The 15,635-nt window shown below is 40.0% G+C and overlaps 1 protein-coding gene across 6 annotated transcripts in view; it reads left to right on the top strand.

Annotated features, from left to right (window-relative positions):
• Positions 1-15,635, top strand: part of CPEB3 (cytoplasmic polyadenylation element binding protein 3) — a 184,833-nt gene that overhangs the window by 28,444 nt on the left and 140,754 nt on the right. For 4 of the 6 annotated variants that reach the window (XM_063102424.1, XM_063102422.1, XM_063102421.1 and 1 more), the window contains exons 1-2: positions 331-449; positions 3,169-4,172. In XM_063102424.1, the coding sequence (XP_062958494.1) occupies positions 3,180-4,172 (993 nt within the window). In that variant the 5' untranslated portion in view covers positions 331-449; positions 3,169-3,179. Of the gene's footprint in view, positions 1-330; positions 450-2,869; positions 2,959-3,168; positions 4,173-15,635 lie in introns of those variants that run through there. The other 2 variants (XM_063102420.1, XM_063102419.1) reach the window with 2 other exon arrangements.

The raw sequence follows: 15,635 nt of genomic DNA, 5'->3' as shown, positions 1-15,635 counted from the left end.
AGTGTTCCCATTGCTGGCTACTCAGTCATTACCGTACTAATACCATTTAAGGTAGCTCTCCTGGGTTTATTTATTGAGTCGTACAATCCAGTTTCTCTTTTAACCTGGCTTCCTAAATCAAGCTGACAAACCAGTTTATTTTTTCCACTTTTCATTTCAACAACTTGTGATTAGATTGGTTAAGAGAATATAATGTAATCTGGGCACAACCTCTTTCCCTTGGAATCTATGTATTTTCGAGGCTTCCTCCTTTTCCTAGCTGAACGTGCTGGAGTCAGAGTACCTTGTGAAGGACTTCAGTCCCCACAGTTCCCTGTGTGCGCATGCCCTCTCTTCTTACAGTTGTCAAAGTGCTTTTGCCAGAGCGGTCACATAATCAACCTGAAAGAAGAAAATAAATACCGTATACTTTTTCATTTTATCGATCCTTAAAAACTGGACACTCAAAGGTAACTGCTACTAAGAATTTGTTGCTTGAAATTGGGTTATTGCATGTAAAAGAATATCTATTGTGTGTGTGGTGGGGGGAGGGGAGGGAGGTATCTATTTCTCAGACTTTGCTATAAATAAGCAAAAAAACCCAAAAAAGCAAACTATACTAGCAGTACTGAGAGTCAGTGCCTATTAACTTTGTGAATTTTATTTTAATCCATGGCTCTTTTGTTTAAGAGGGTCTTATTTATTAAAGGTGGGTTTTGACCTTGACAGAGTGAATTTATGCAGAAAGTGAAATTTATATTTTTAAGGAGTATTGAGAAAAGAAATGGGTGTTCCAGGGATAACATTTTTAAAATTCAGTGAATATTTTCATATTAATTAGAGCCATTGTAAAATATTCTGAGTCCAGCTTACTGTTTGGGTTTTTTTTTTTTTTTCTGTAATAAAGCATTAATTTTTCCACTGAGAGCACAAGAGCATGTAGTTTAAACTGGAGGCATTAACAAAAAGCATTGATACAAGTAACCAGAAAAGCTGGGTGATATTAAAATTATAATCAAATGCTTATTTCAGCCATGATGATATGGCTATTGTAAAGACAATTCAAGCTCCCTGGAAGCTACTCAAATCCCACATTATAATGGTTTACTGCAGCACCGTTTAAACCAAGTATGAAAATGTCTCTTTCTATGACCGTCTTCTTTGGCAGCAGTAGAACTTTGTGCTGTCTGAATCCAAGCTTCACGTGCCTCTTTGTGTTGTGTTTTACAATACTGATTAAAGTCATTGTTTCAGACCAAGGGAACCGAGGAACATAAAAGCAGTCTTAAGTTGAGTTTATTGGTAGTAGTTGGAAATTTGTGATGTATATTATATTGAGTGGGATTTTTCCTGGACTAAGGGGGAAGGCAGGGGAGTGAGGAGCAGAAAGGAGAGTAAAGTGGCTGTGAAGCATTTCCTTGAGCCCACTATTTTGTGTATGAAGCTTTTAAATGAAATATATTAATTAACCATTTTAATGATAATCTTTAATAAAATAGAACTACTTTTACTCCCATTTCTTGGTCTGACATCTTTTGCCTAATAGTTAAGAGTGGCAATATCTCCATTTTCCAATACGTTTATTTTATGATAGTTACTGTCATAAGGATGTTCAAAGGCAGAGCTTCTGTGTGTATCTGAATGCTTTTTCACAAGTGTCCTAAGATTCTTCTCCAACTATCTGAGTTAAGTAACTGCATTAAATATATTAATAACTTTGTTGCAATTATACTGAATAATCATCTAAAAATAATTATATGTTTGGTCTTATGCTCCTCTAACATTTCAAAATGTTTGTTTTCAGGGTCTCAGCACTGTAATAATCACATATTTAAAGCAATTAACATGTTCTAAAGGACAAGCTAACTCAAGGATAACTACATGTATGGATATCTTCTGTTTTTGAGTGATTACTATTTTCATCCTTGAATAAGAAAACAGGCTGTATGGCAGAGGTGAATATAGACCTATGAGAAATGGAAAATACCATACACTCCTTATATGGCTAAATGAAGCGGTGATGGCAATGCACTATAATTACAATGTATGAGAATTTGGGACTTTGTAATCCTCTATTTTTAACACTTTTGCTGGCATATGGTAATTCAGGGTCTTCAAACCATAGTCTTTTAATGCTAATACTAGTGATAAGAGAATGGATTCTATATATTTGCCAGTCTTGTGATCAAGGCAAGGCAGCAGCACGATTCAAAAAGGAAAATCTGGCAAGCCCAGAATTATCTTGACTGTCTACTTAAATCTCAGAGGGATTTTTAAAAAGCCCCTCTGATCTCGGCCCCCCTCCCCCCGCCATCTCAAATACAACCAGAAGCATTTCTGCACGCTGCAGAGAAATTCTCAGGCTCCTGTTGAGACCTGAAGCACTGAGATGCCAGGAAATCTCTCGTGCGGCAGAACTGGAGACATGAAAATTGGAGAATAAGCAATAAAACCATAATCGTTAGAGTAACAAGAAGCAAGCACTTCCAAACGGTTCAGTAGGTTTTTACCTCTTTAAAAACGGTGGTTTTATGTCTCCTAACAAAATGGAGTAGCTGCAGCTACTGGAAGGCCAGAGAATGATTGTGCAGCTGAGTCCTTCTCCTAACAAATGCCAAGGATTTCTTCCCTCGTGGTTCGCTGCAGCTAAATGAAACAATTACCAAGCAAGAGGTCAGTTTGCTAATCAAGACCGCTGTTTTTTGTAAAGTGCTGGAGCGGGGAAAGGGGGAAGTAAGGGTCGTGTGTGCGGTGTCTTTTTTAACCTTGCTGAAGGACGCAGCAGTATTTATTGACGTATGCAAATAACTGGGGGAGGGAGGTGCTTGGGAAAAAACAGGAACCAGAATCAGTTTCTCATTGCAGGGCGAACGCTCTGAGTTCCGGTGAAGGGAAAAGAGACGTGGCGAAATTGCTGTCTTTCTGTTTTATAAGCACTTCTCTCACTAATACAGAAAAGAAGCCAAGACATCAGAAAGGGTGAAGACGCTCTCAGTATTTTTAGAGACCTTGCGCGAGCCCCCCTCCCCCCAGCCGACCTGTTCTTCTAAATGGGAGATTATGGATTTGCATTGCAATTGGCTAGTAGCGGTGGCACTGGATTTTCGCAAGTGAAACACTCGCCCGCTTCAGCGAGGGGTATTAATGATCACATTGACAATAACGCGTCTCTCTTTTTTCCTGTTTCAGCTGCGCAAACCATGCAGGATGATTTACTGATGGACAAAAGCAAAACCCAGCCCCAGCAGCAGCGGCAGCAACAGCAGCAGCAGCCCCAGCCCGAGCCCAGCGCAGCCGAAGCCCCGTCCACGCCCCTCTCCTCAGAGACCCCCAAGCCGGAGGACAGCAGCGCAGTGCCGGCCCTCAGCCCCGCAGCGGCCCCGCCGGCCCCCAACGGCCCGGACAAGATGCAGATGGAATCGCCGCTCCTGCCGGGCTTGAGTTTCCATCAGCCCCCTCAGCAGCCGCCGCCGCCGCCTCAGGAGCCCGCGGCGCCGGGCGCATCGCTGTCGCCGTCCTTCGGCAGCACCTGGTCCACGGGCACCACGAACGCGGTGGAGGACAGCTTCTTCCAGGGAATCACGCCAGTCAACGGGACCATGCTCTTCCAGAACTTCCCGCACCATGTCAACCCAGTCTTCGGAGGCACCTTCTCTCCGCAGATTGGCCTGGCCCAGACCCAGCACCACCAGCAGCCGCCGCCGGCGCCTCAGCCGGCACAGCCCGCGCAGCCCCCGCAGGCGCAGCCCCAGCAGCAGCGCCGGTCGCCCGCCAGCCCCAGCCAGGCGCCCTACGCGCAGAGGAGCGCCGCAGCAGCTGCGTACGGCCACCAGCCCATCATGACCAGCAAGCCGTCCTCGTCTTCGGCTGCTGCAGCCGCTGCCGCCGCCGCCTCATCGGCCTCGTCCAGCTGGAACACGCACCAAAGCGTGAATGCCGCCTGGAGCGCACCATCCAACCCGTGGGGCGGCCTGCAGGCGGGCCGGGACCCTCGCCGGGCGGTCGGCGTGGGCGTGGGCGTAGGTGTCGGGGTGCCTTCCCCGCTTAACCCCATCTCGCCGCTCAAAAAGCCCTTCTCCAGCAATGTGATCGCGCCGCCCAAGTTCCCTCGCGCGGCCCCGCTCACCTCTAAGTCCTGGATGGAGGATAATGCTTTTCGGACCGATAATGGTAACAATCTGTTGCCATTTCAGGTAATGCTCGGGTGCACCTGTACATGCCTTCCTCCTACCTCTTTTACTGCTTCTTCGCCTGACTTTTAATTATTCACCCGTTTTTGTTCTTTAAAAAGGATAGCAATGTCCAGCTCCTCTTCGTCTTCCAAAGCGTTCAGTTCACTGAGGCTGCTCCCTTCAGGGGGATAAGGTTGGGGGAACATTGTGACTGCTTGAGGAATCGTCCTGTCAGGGTAGAAAAGGGCTTTTTTCTTTTAAGTTATTTTCTCCTCCGCTATGCTTGTGTCTATGATTTTGACTTTGACAAGTAAAGCTGCAGATGTATGGCAAGGTGCCGGCATAGTCTCAGGCCGAGATTCCTATCATTTTAAGTAGCTACACATTTCACGTTATGCAACCCAGGCTTAGGGTGCCGCCTGAAAGCCGTCCACACCCAAACCACCCTGGCCTTACTCTTAAAGAGCTTAACAGCCTTTGAGTGGTGCTATTTCAGACAGTTGCATATGCTCAATTAAACTAATGTGAACACATGTGTTTATGTCTCACTAAGGTGATGGAATCATTAACAACAATCAGCATATTGCCCCTGCCGGGAAAATTATGAGTGTGAGATTCCAGTAAACACCCGGAACTCTGTAGGGGGCAGAGGTGGAAGAGTGGAAATTCAAGGGGCAACTCTTTCCATGTTACCTAGAATAAGGATTTAGAAATTGGGTTTTTTGTGTTTTTTTGTTTTGTTTTGTTTTTTGCAGAGAAAAGAGACAATAGGACGCGACCTTCAGAGCCATATTGCAATGGAGTCTATTTGTTAGCTAGCACTGAAATATTTAAAGCTGCAGTGTCCTTCACCAGTTTGGTTATTTAAGAAGACAATGCAGATCAATTACATCATTTGAAACTGAGCAGTTAAAGTCTTGCAATTTTAATGAAAAATGAGTCTTGTGTCTTGGTGTTAAATGCCAGTGAAAAACTCAGGAAGTGCCCCAGACAAAAAGGTTGAATGAAGAATGTTCTTATTTCTGTTCTTGCTTTCTGGTCCAGTCCATGGCTGCAGCAGTTGGCAGTGTCCTGGGCATCTTGGGTCAGAAAGGGGTGGTAAAAGGTGTGTGTTCCCTGGGGGCTTTTGCTCTCAGGTACTTACCCTTCACTTACAAACTGATTTTGCTATAAAATTTTAAGCTCAGTTAAAAAAGAAAGAGAAAAGAAGGGGAGAGGGGAGGGCTTTGGACAAGATCCAGTTTGGGTGGTCAAGGAAATTAAATAGAAATCCCTTGAGCAGTGCTGAGTAGTGCTGAAAGATGGCAGAACTGACAGTTTGACAGAGGTAGTTTAAAGTGTCAGGTGCAATTGGAGCCTTCATTTTGTTGCTCTTTACATTTCAGATGTTTGGGTTGGCTCCCATCCATGAAGGAGAAGGTGGGTTATTGAGAAGAACATGGCTCTCTAGGCGAGAGCAATGATTTTTAACCTTGACATTTCACGGGAGTCCATGAAACCTCTAAATTGTGTATACGAATTTTTAATGAGAGAGGATCTTACCAAATTTTCACAGGATCCTTCAGGAATGGAAGATTTTAATATTAAGGTGTATTTCTTCCCATTATTCTACAGTTCGTATTTTAATAAAATTAAGAGACGCTGCAAGATGGGATTAGTTTGGTAGAGAAAAAGAGGAATCCGCTTTCTGGAATTTATCTATGTGCTTATTTTCAGAGGGAAGGGCATGGAGACAGCATTTGGTAGGAGAAGCTGTCTTTTGATTCTGACACTCCCTACTGAAGCCTGGTCTTAGAGGATAACCTAAAACATTATAGGGAGGTTTGGGGGTTGGGAGCTGATAATGTAGACAGATCTAGTTAGTTGTCTTTTTCTAGGAGGTGAATCTGAATACAACCAGCTTTTGATTAATTATCTCCTGAAATGGGGATTAGGGAGAGATTAAATCTACAAAATTTCCCCAGACCTGCTATTGACTAGTAGTATGGGGATTGTTTCTCAGCAAACCATTTATCTGTGATGCTAATAAGAGCCAAATATAGTGGAATGAGTTTGGTCTCTTGTCTTTTCATCCCTGATGCTAATATTTAATAGGCAAAAATGGCCAGAAGATTTGTAGGAGGAGAGATTTGATTGAAAATTAGGCATTATTAATTTGGCTTCAGCAACACATGCGCTTTGTCTCATTCCATTTTCTTACTTTAAATGGAGCTTTAGGGTTTTAAAGCAATATTAGAATCAGAGGAGTAACTTGTTTGTGCTTTTGCTTGGAATATTATCAGGCTCGGTTTGTGTTGATAAACTATATCAAGTATTTTTAAAAAACAAAAGCCACCTTAAGTCCTGTGTGAAGAATTTTGTGTTTGTGCATTTATATAAATCATTTTTCTAAAGAAGTGAGAAAATAAGTAGTTCTGATGACTTTTTAAAAAAATTTATTTTGGAAAACATGGTTTTTCTTAAATTGAAGAGTTTATTTCATAGGACACCAACTTTATTTTTTATTTAACAGACTCTGAGCTGATGGGAGCTTTCAACAGTGATCTACTCTAATGTATCTTAATATTTAAAAAAAAAAAATCATGCCCCCTTGCAGTGCTTCTTCATTCTCTTTTGCAGTTCCTACCAACACAATAGAATTTTTTTTTTTTGGAGATTTACTTACATGGTTTATATTATAAAAGCAATAACTGTATTTGAATGTGGTTTTTCAAACTATACATGCTTCCTTATTCTAATAAAGTTGATTGGTTTCCCTCGGGTGGGGTGGCTGCTTCCTTAAGGATTACTTGTATCTAAAAGCCACTTTATTTCTATAAATAAGGAAACCGAGGTCCTGAGAGGTAGAGTAACTCAGGTCCTAGAGCTCTGCTAATCTTATGTGTGCTTAACTTACTGTAGCACTAGTGCTGTAGGGTAGAATTCATTTTGAATCAGGTTCTCTTCGGACTCCATTTGAAAGGACTTAGTGATAGAACTACCTAGTGAGGTTCTCTATCAGGCTGATGCCTCTTGGTGATGTACTTTTCAGCAGTAGAGCTCAAAAACCAGTAAGGCATTCCACTGGGAGAATTATACATATGCATCATTTTATATTTATATAAGACAGGGAACCCAGGTACATGAAAAGACTAGAGCAGAGATATTTTCTGTATGTAATGAATTTGGGTTTAAATAGCATTGTTGTCCAGAGAAGTAACTTTTGAGAGGACCCATTCCAGACCACTCTGCTCATTTTATAGAGGAGGAAATCAGAGTTCCAAACATAAGGTGACTTGCCCAAGTTTAAGTGGATAGTTTGTGTCAGAAGCAGGCTTTGGCTGCAGATTGCCTGGATTCAAATTCCGACTTTGCCATTTACTGGCTTCATAATCTTGAGGAAATTATGTAAACACACTGACCCTCAATTTTGTCATCTGTTAAATGGGAATAATAGTAGTTCTTGCTTCATACAAGTTCAAATGAGAAACTACACATTAAGGTGCTTAGCACTGTGCCGGACCCATAGTAAAGTATCCCATAAATGTTGGATTACGATTATTATTATTGTAACGGGGACCAGAGGCTCTGCATGATCTTATCATAGTATGGATTACAGATTTTTCTTACAGCAGAACCTGAATAATTCCAAAACTTCTATGTAATGTCATTTGTTATTTTTTTCTGTACCCTCAGGATTGTGAAGAGGCTATTGTACGATGGCATTACCAGCATGTAATATAATGCAGTCTAAATATTCCCAAACTTACACTTAATGCCACTTATTCTTTTTTTTCCTATCTGATGCTACCCTCAGGATCAGAGCCTTTGGTCACTGTGATAATATAGTAATCCAGAATTTACCTATGGGCAAGCCCTGTGTTAAGCACTTTTCATGTAGTTTCTCATTGGAACTCCTTTGAGGACTATTATCCTCACTATACTGACAAAGAAATTGACAGTTAGTGCATTTACAGTATTTGTTCAAGATCACACAGCCAGTAACTGCAAAACTGGGATTTGAATCTAGGCAATCTGTCTCCAGAGCTGGTAGCTCCTACCCCTTTGGCTGTACCACCTCTTAGACATCAGTTAACAGTGCAGTGTAGAACAGGAGACTGAACTGAATCTATACTTGACCTTATGAGATACCATGGAAATTGTGTTTTAAAAAATTTTGCGTTTGTAGAAATGGAGGAAGAAAAATACAGTGACCATATGTATACCACCACTTAGATTCATCAGTTGTCTTTTTCCCTATTTATTTATTTTGTATATTTTTGGATATTATATTTGGAAAAAAATTCAGATTTCCTTTCTGTCTGCATCTTTGCCTTTATCCCTCTCTTCTTTTCTCCACCCCTAGGTTAAAAGTGATCATAGGAAATTTTATATTTTCTGGTATAAGTTTAGTTAAATGTAATTTAGTGTTAATTTTGCTGGTGGATTATGAATAACAGAGGAAGAAATTCCTTATATTAATTTATGGAATATAAATGATGTTAAAAACCAATTTACCTATTTATAATACATTTTTAGGAAACATTAATATTTTTCAACTAGTGTATGCTCTTTTTTATTTAAAAAAATTTTTTTCTTGGCAGCTGGCCGGTATAAGGATCGAACCCTGGACCTTGGTGTTGTCAGCACCACGCTCTAACCAACTGAGCTAACGCCACTCCCATTTTTTTTAAAAAGCATTTTTTCAGGAAGTAATATAAATGTTTAGTTTATGCTTGCTTTTTTTTTTTTTTTTTTTTTTTGTCTTTTTCGTGACTGGGCACTCAGCCAGTGAGTGCACCGGCCATTCCCATATAGGATCCGAACCCGCGGCGGGAGCGTCGCCGCGCTCCCAGCGCCGCACTCTCCCAAGTGCACCACGGGCTCGGCCCCTTATGCTTGCTTTTGAATAAGGATAGTATGACCTAGATTTAAAACTATAGACTCTTCTCTAGCTGGTTTCTTAACTACTGCTGTAATGCAAAACCACTTAAGGTCCACCCAACCTGGCAAACTGTTTCAGACCTATTATGACATGGTTGATGTAAATGCCAGCAAAGCCACATTATCTATATTCTATTTAAAAGAGGGGTTGGTTAGGAAATATTAGGTTTTCTGTGCTATTGAAAACATTAATTTAATAATATAAACTGTATACTTCAAAATTGCATGTTGAAAAGTGGTTAGCTTTATATAAACTCTTCACGACCTTGCAGTGAGTTGATACGAAAGTATGCTCTCAGAAATGTAATGTTTTTAGGTATCCTCTGACAAAGACATAATTTTCTACTTATATAGCTTTCTCTATTGGTTAGCCTATTTTGCTGTCTTTCAAGGGCTGTGTAAGGCATAATGCTTGTCCAGTTGGAACTGCTTGTTGTTGCTCAGGTGAGTTTTGTAGTGTTTCTGATCTGTGGGTATCAAGATTATGCTTTATTTATTGCAGTATGGAAAGTGTGATTAAGCCTTGTGGGTTTTACTATGGAAAGAGAATTAGGAGGAGGGGAGAAAACAGTAGTGGACAACGCTTGAAGCTTGGAATGAGGAAGACACTAGTCATTGTTCCAGCTTTGTCACTGGTGATCGGGGTCAAGTCACTTATCCAGTGATTCTTTTTTCCAACCTTCAAAGGTGTAGAAAGAGAGACAGAGAAAGAGAGCCTAACTTCTAGATTTGCTTTATGAGAGACTGTGTACAAAGTGTTCTGAATTAGATACTATTATAGGAATACTGTAATAGCTTTTGGATGCCTGCCTAACTACCGTAATTGCGGTTAAAGTTAGAATTTAATAGAGGAAATATTGTTGATATTCAGTAGTGCAGAGTTAAATACTGGCTGATGGCTTCTTGAAATAGCAGCTAGAAAGATGTGTGCAGCCTGGATAGCAGAGCATCGACAGGCACTTGGAATGTGACTGCCTATTCTAGAAAGCCAGTCACGGTGCTTTGACGGCTAGGGAGACTACTAGAAATATTCTTATGTCACAAGAATGGTGTAGATTTGTGACTACCTGCTTTTGCTTATGGCTGACTCACCAATGCAAGTTTAAGAGTTTTCCTTGCTCTGCGAACATTTTAATTGGTGATTGGAGAAATGCTTGAACTCTTAATTTCTTGACTGCTACAACCTGTTGATTTTGTTAGTTCTGGAGATACCAAGGCTCTAATTTGAAGGCTCCTTACCACCACTTCGCTGGAGGCCATGCCTTGTTCTTGTAGAGGACAGTGTGGTTGTTAGAGATAGAATTCAGGATAAAGCCCCAAGTTTGGCTCTTGCTTTTTTAAATTTTTTTGGCGGCTGGCTGGTAAGGGGATCTGAACCCTTGACCCTGGTGTTATCAGCACCACACTCTAACCAAATGAGCAACCAGCAAGCCCAGCCGAAATTTGGATCTTGAGAATTTAGATAATATACCCACAGCTTCAAGAGGGCTTTCCTGGGGGAGGTTGCTGTGCTTGCAGTAGTAGCCAGAATCACAAGGAATTTTTCCACAGTTGGTCTTTATACCTTGTGAGGAGCTTGTTCTGTGGGGGTTCAGATACCCCATTTCACCTGTTATACTTTGGTTCCACTCAATTTAGTTTTCACATCCTTTAGTGTTCTTTACAGGTGTGGGTATGTAAATTTCTTAATGTGAAACCATTCTAATATTTGCATTTTGACTTAACTTGAAATAGAAAAGTACTAGTGAATTATAATATTATAATAACTTAGAATCTTAATAAAGCCTACTTTTCTCTCCCCAGAGGCACTCTTATATAACTCTCAGAAATAATAAATATCGTAATATAAATCCTTGTTAGCAGACCTCAGAGGAGAGAAACAGAAATGGGCACCAAACAGCTTTTATATTGTTTTAGTGATCATAGAATTAGTATACAAAAGAGAAGACAACATTATCTACTGTGTAGGTATGCATAATATTATTATACAGCCAAATAGTTTCATTCCTCAAGTATTTAAATTCATTTCAAGGTCAAGATCAAATGCAGGAGAAAAAAAGTAACTCCCTAACTTCTGTAACTCAGTGCAGCTAATTGAATGTTCAATGCTACCGAGTAAGCTGGTGCCTAACACTTAGTAGGTGTCCTTTAAGTGAATGAATGAACATTTAATCCCAAATTGTTACAGTTTTGTCCTTTATCTGTACAATATAGTATCTTTAACATTTTTGAGACAGATTCTCCATTCTAGTATTTCTTTACAAGGTATCCATAGAATACAGAAAAATAGGTGAATGTACATAATATAAAGAAGCTTGGACAGTGAGCTCAGTTGGTTAGAGCTCAGCGTTATAACACCAAGGTCAAGGGTTCAGATATCTGTACTGGCCAGCCACCCACACCCACACACCCACACACCCACACACCCACACACCCACACACCCACACACACACACACACACACACACACACACACACACACACACACACACACACGATGTTCATAATATCATAAAGGACATCTTCAGTTTGTAAAAATGTAAGACATCTGTGTTCTCAGTCTTTATGAACACCCCATAGTTTCTGGGCTGTGACTCTGTATTTGTAGATTTGGGATGCCAAGGAGTAAGCAGGGTTCTTGCTTTGACATAAAAGGTTTATGACAGCCAGTAGATGGGAACACTATATCCTATGAGTTAAATTTTTCTTTACCTCTGTATTGTTGATCAGCTCATTTTTTTGGAGTTAATCTATCCTGTCATGGTAATTTGGTTTGTTTCTAACTTCCCAAATCAAATAATTAATAATAGAATTGACCAGAAAGGTCAGGATAACTCTGATAAGTTACATTTAGAGATATTAAGGAGAGAATTCTTTGATTTAAGAGATTGACAAAAGAGCAAGTTATACTAGGACCATTCAGCTAGTCACTTACTTCAGGCATGTGAAATTGGTAAGCAGAGATATAAAAGGCAAAAGATTTTCTATCTTAAAGATATGATAGGGTTTGAGGACTTATTAGTGATGGGAATATTTCAGAGTAAACATCTTAGTGATCTGACAATCTAATCCCCTACTCAAACTCTAGGAGTTCTAGTCTTAGGTTTCAGATAAGCAGCAATGAAAGAAAACAAGAGGTAAATGTACCCCAAAGCACCTTTCTTTTGCAGTCTGGTGTGGAAAATTTCCTTTCCTCTTTTGGACCAGAAATATAACCTATGTATTCAGAGGATTAAAAATAGTGAAGACCAGTAAAGTTTATGAGATTATGGGGAAAAGCTGAGGGACAGTTTTTGGATCGTTTATTAAAAATCTGTTTTTTGGGGCCGGTCCGTGGCTCACTCGGGAGAGTGTGGTGCTGATAACACCAAGGCCACGGGTTTGGATCCTATATAGGGATGGCCGGTTTGCTCACTGGCTGAGCGTGGTGCTGACAACACCCAGTCAAGGGTTAAGATCCCCTTACCGGTCATCTTTTAAGAAAAAAAAAAAAATCTGTTTTTGTGTCTGCATTTGATTTTATGGGTAGACTGTTCAACTCTTTGCCACATCATTGTTTAAAGCAGTTGTAACCAATAGTAAAATTCTGAGGTCAGATAAACAATTAAGAATAACATAGATAGTATTTTTGTTAACCACCTAACTATTATAGAATTTTCTGATCAAAGGGATAGGATTTACATGAAGTATCTTCTGGCATCTTTGCTCAAAATCATAATCCAGCCTTTGGGTATTATTTTGATGTCCTTCTCCAAACAGATACAGCTAACACAAATATGGGGGCCCAGGGTGCCAAGCACTGGCCCCACCCTTTTTACATGAGTTATCTTATTTAATGCTTACATGTTCTTGTGAATTAGGGATTATTATCCTAATTGAGACTCAGAATATTAGCTAACTAGTAAGGTAACAAGAGTAGGAATGGAAACTCAAGTCTTTTCACTCCAGGTCCAGTTCTTCCATTCTGCTACACCTGCTTGCCTCTGATCTTATCACTCACCGTCTTTCAGTATGCCTCTGATGCTGTACTCTTTCTCCAGATCTTCCCTGTTTACCCTTATCCCACATTGTCCTTATGGCATTTATCACTCTCCAAAACGAGCTGGTTTATTTCATTTTGTTTCTCCACACTAGAATGTAGTCTCCGCAAGGGCAAGGACCTTTTTACTGAGGTGTTCCCAGGGGCTGGGATATTTTAGGCACGCGGTAAATAGTTGTTGAATGTGTTAATTATTTACATTTATAAGTGGTTGATTAGGCATGTATTGGTCATTTGCATGTAGCTAGCAATGTAAGAGTAACTTAATTTTATAAACATTTAACTGGCCTCTACCAGTACTTAGGCACTAGGGATTAAAGCTGACATTCCCTGTCCTCAGACAACTCCCTGACAGCATGTATTAAAATATAAGATGATAAGCTCTAAAACAGTGTGGTATGCACAACAAGGAGAGTGTGTACTTGAATCAGAGGGAAGAATGATTAAGTTTGTGTGTGTGGTTGGGAAGGCTCCAGAAAAGTCTTCATAGTGTAAGATATTTTCAAAGATTTTCTGATCTTGAAAGTAATACGTGCTTACTATTTAAAACTTGAGGGGAAAAACACAGGGAAAGAAAAAAGATTGCCTATAATTTTATTACCCAGAGATAAGTATTCTTAATGTTTTCGTGTATTCCCTGCCAAATATCTCTTCTTTATGTGTGTGTATAATGTGTTTATTTTGTTGATTGCATAATGTTCCATCACAGGAATCCATTATTTATCAAAATGTTTCTACATTTGGAGGATTTATATTGTTTTCAGTTTTAACTATTGAACATAATGTTGTCATGAACATCTTTGGGCATCTTAATGCCTTATTTAGAGTTGAATGGGTGGGGTTCCATAGGCAGACCAGGGAGTGGGGAATGGGTTGTAGCAAAGAAGTTTTTTTTTTAAGCAGAGGGAACAGCTTATATACAACACAAGCTAGAAACAACATGGTGTGCTGAGAGAGCTTAATATTCGGGTTAGGGGTAAGGCAAATGAAAGATGAGGCTGGAGAAGTAGGTAGAGGCAAGATCACAAAAGGCATTCTAGCATTCTGTACCTTCAACTTTCTCGAGTAGGGACATTGAAGGATTTTTAAGCTGAGAAACATAGCCATTGTAAGGCTTTTAAGTTGATGAGTAAAGTGATCACATCTTTGTTTTAGAAAGATTACTCTGGAATATAGATTGTCAGGACCGGACATAAACAGGAAACAAGTTAACATGTGAAGACCCAAAGAGATTGAAAGGAAGGGACAGAATTGAGAAATAATTAGGAGGCGTACTGCAAGGGATTGGTGATTACTTGGATGTAAGGAATAAAGGAAAGGGAGAATTTTCTAGAATGACTTCCAAGGTTTTGGTTTAGGCAGCTGGGGAAAATGATCTAAAGGTAAAAATGCTTCATAGTGGCTGATTAGAATTTTCATGATTCATAAACCAGGTGGGTTTTAGAGTGGAAGAATTTCAGAAGGGAAAGCTGTTTGACATCTCTTATCCACCCATACTTTTGTGTGATTCTTAATGTGTGGGAAGGCAAACCTTATTAAGATAGATTACTTCATGGATTACTCATTAGAATACTACATCTGAGAGGAAAAATAACTACCATTCTAAATCAAGAGCTTTTTCTGATTCTAGCCTGATTTGTTCTTATTTATACCCTGAGAATTAGAGTATGTGTTAGCTGATTAGACATCTTGTTTGTGGGTTATATCCTGGCATTGCAAAGAACTATAAAGAATTGCTAACCAGTCAGTCATATGGGAGGATCACAGGCAATCAGAGAAATGAAACCTGGCATCCTTTATTATTTAAGTTGAATTAAATTCACTGAGAGGTCAATGGATGCTGTTAGCCAGTCTGCGATATCTCCCAACCGGCCCATAGCTCACTTGGGAGAGTGTGGTGCTGATAACACCAAGGCCATGGGTTTGGATCCCTATATAGGGATGGCTGGTTAGCTCACTTGGGAGAGCATGGTGCTGACAACACCAAGTCAAGGGTTAAGATCCCCTTACCAGTTATCTTTAAAAAAATAAAAAAATAAAAAATAAATAAAGTCTTAGCAAAGTTGAAATTAGACTTTATGGAATTTGGTTGCTACACAACCAAATACAAAGCTTAATTTTTAAATGAGTATAAACTTGGGAAATATTTTGAAGCTTGGAATCTGTAGAACCATAGGTTGATGAGTTTTAGTAAAGAGGTAGGGACAGGGTACAGGAACCACCAGAACTGCCTGTTGTGTGTTCGTTTGCATTTCTAGGGAGAGAGGTAGGCTGTGACATTTATCAAATTCCCAAAGGGGTCCATAATTCAAAAATGGTTAAGAACGACAGATACAGAGTGAAAGCACTGCTATATGGTACCCAGGAAACCTTTAAAAGATTTTAAAAACTTAGGCATTTATAAAATTTCTCTTTCTCCCTCTTCATAGCTGGGAGAATTTCTGCCTTACTTTGAGAACTTTTTAAATAAATGGGATCTGATCCCTCTTCTTTTTCCTTTTCTTTCTTTTTTTTTTTTTTTT

The sequence above is a fragment of the Cynocephalus volans genome, chromosome 7 (genome assembly GCF_027409185.1).
Source record: "Cynocephalus volans isolate mCynVol1 chromosome 7, mCynVol1.pri, whole genome shotgun sequence".
Classification (NCBI taxonomy): Eukaryota; Metazoa; Chordata; class Mammalia; order Dermoptera; family Cynocephalidae; genus Cynocephalus; species Cynocephalus volans.
The sequence above is the reverse complement of the archived record's forward strand: the minus strand, read 5'-3'. Positions and strand labels throughout refer to the sequence as shown.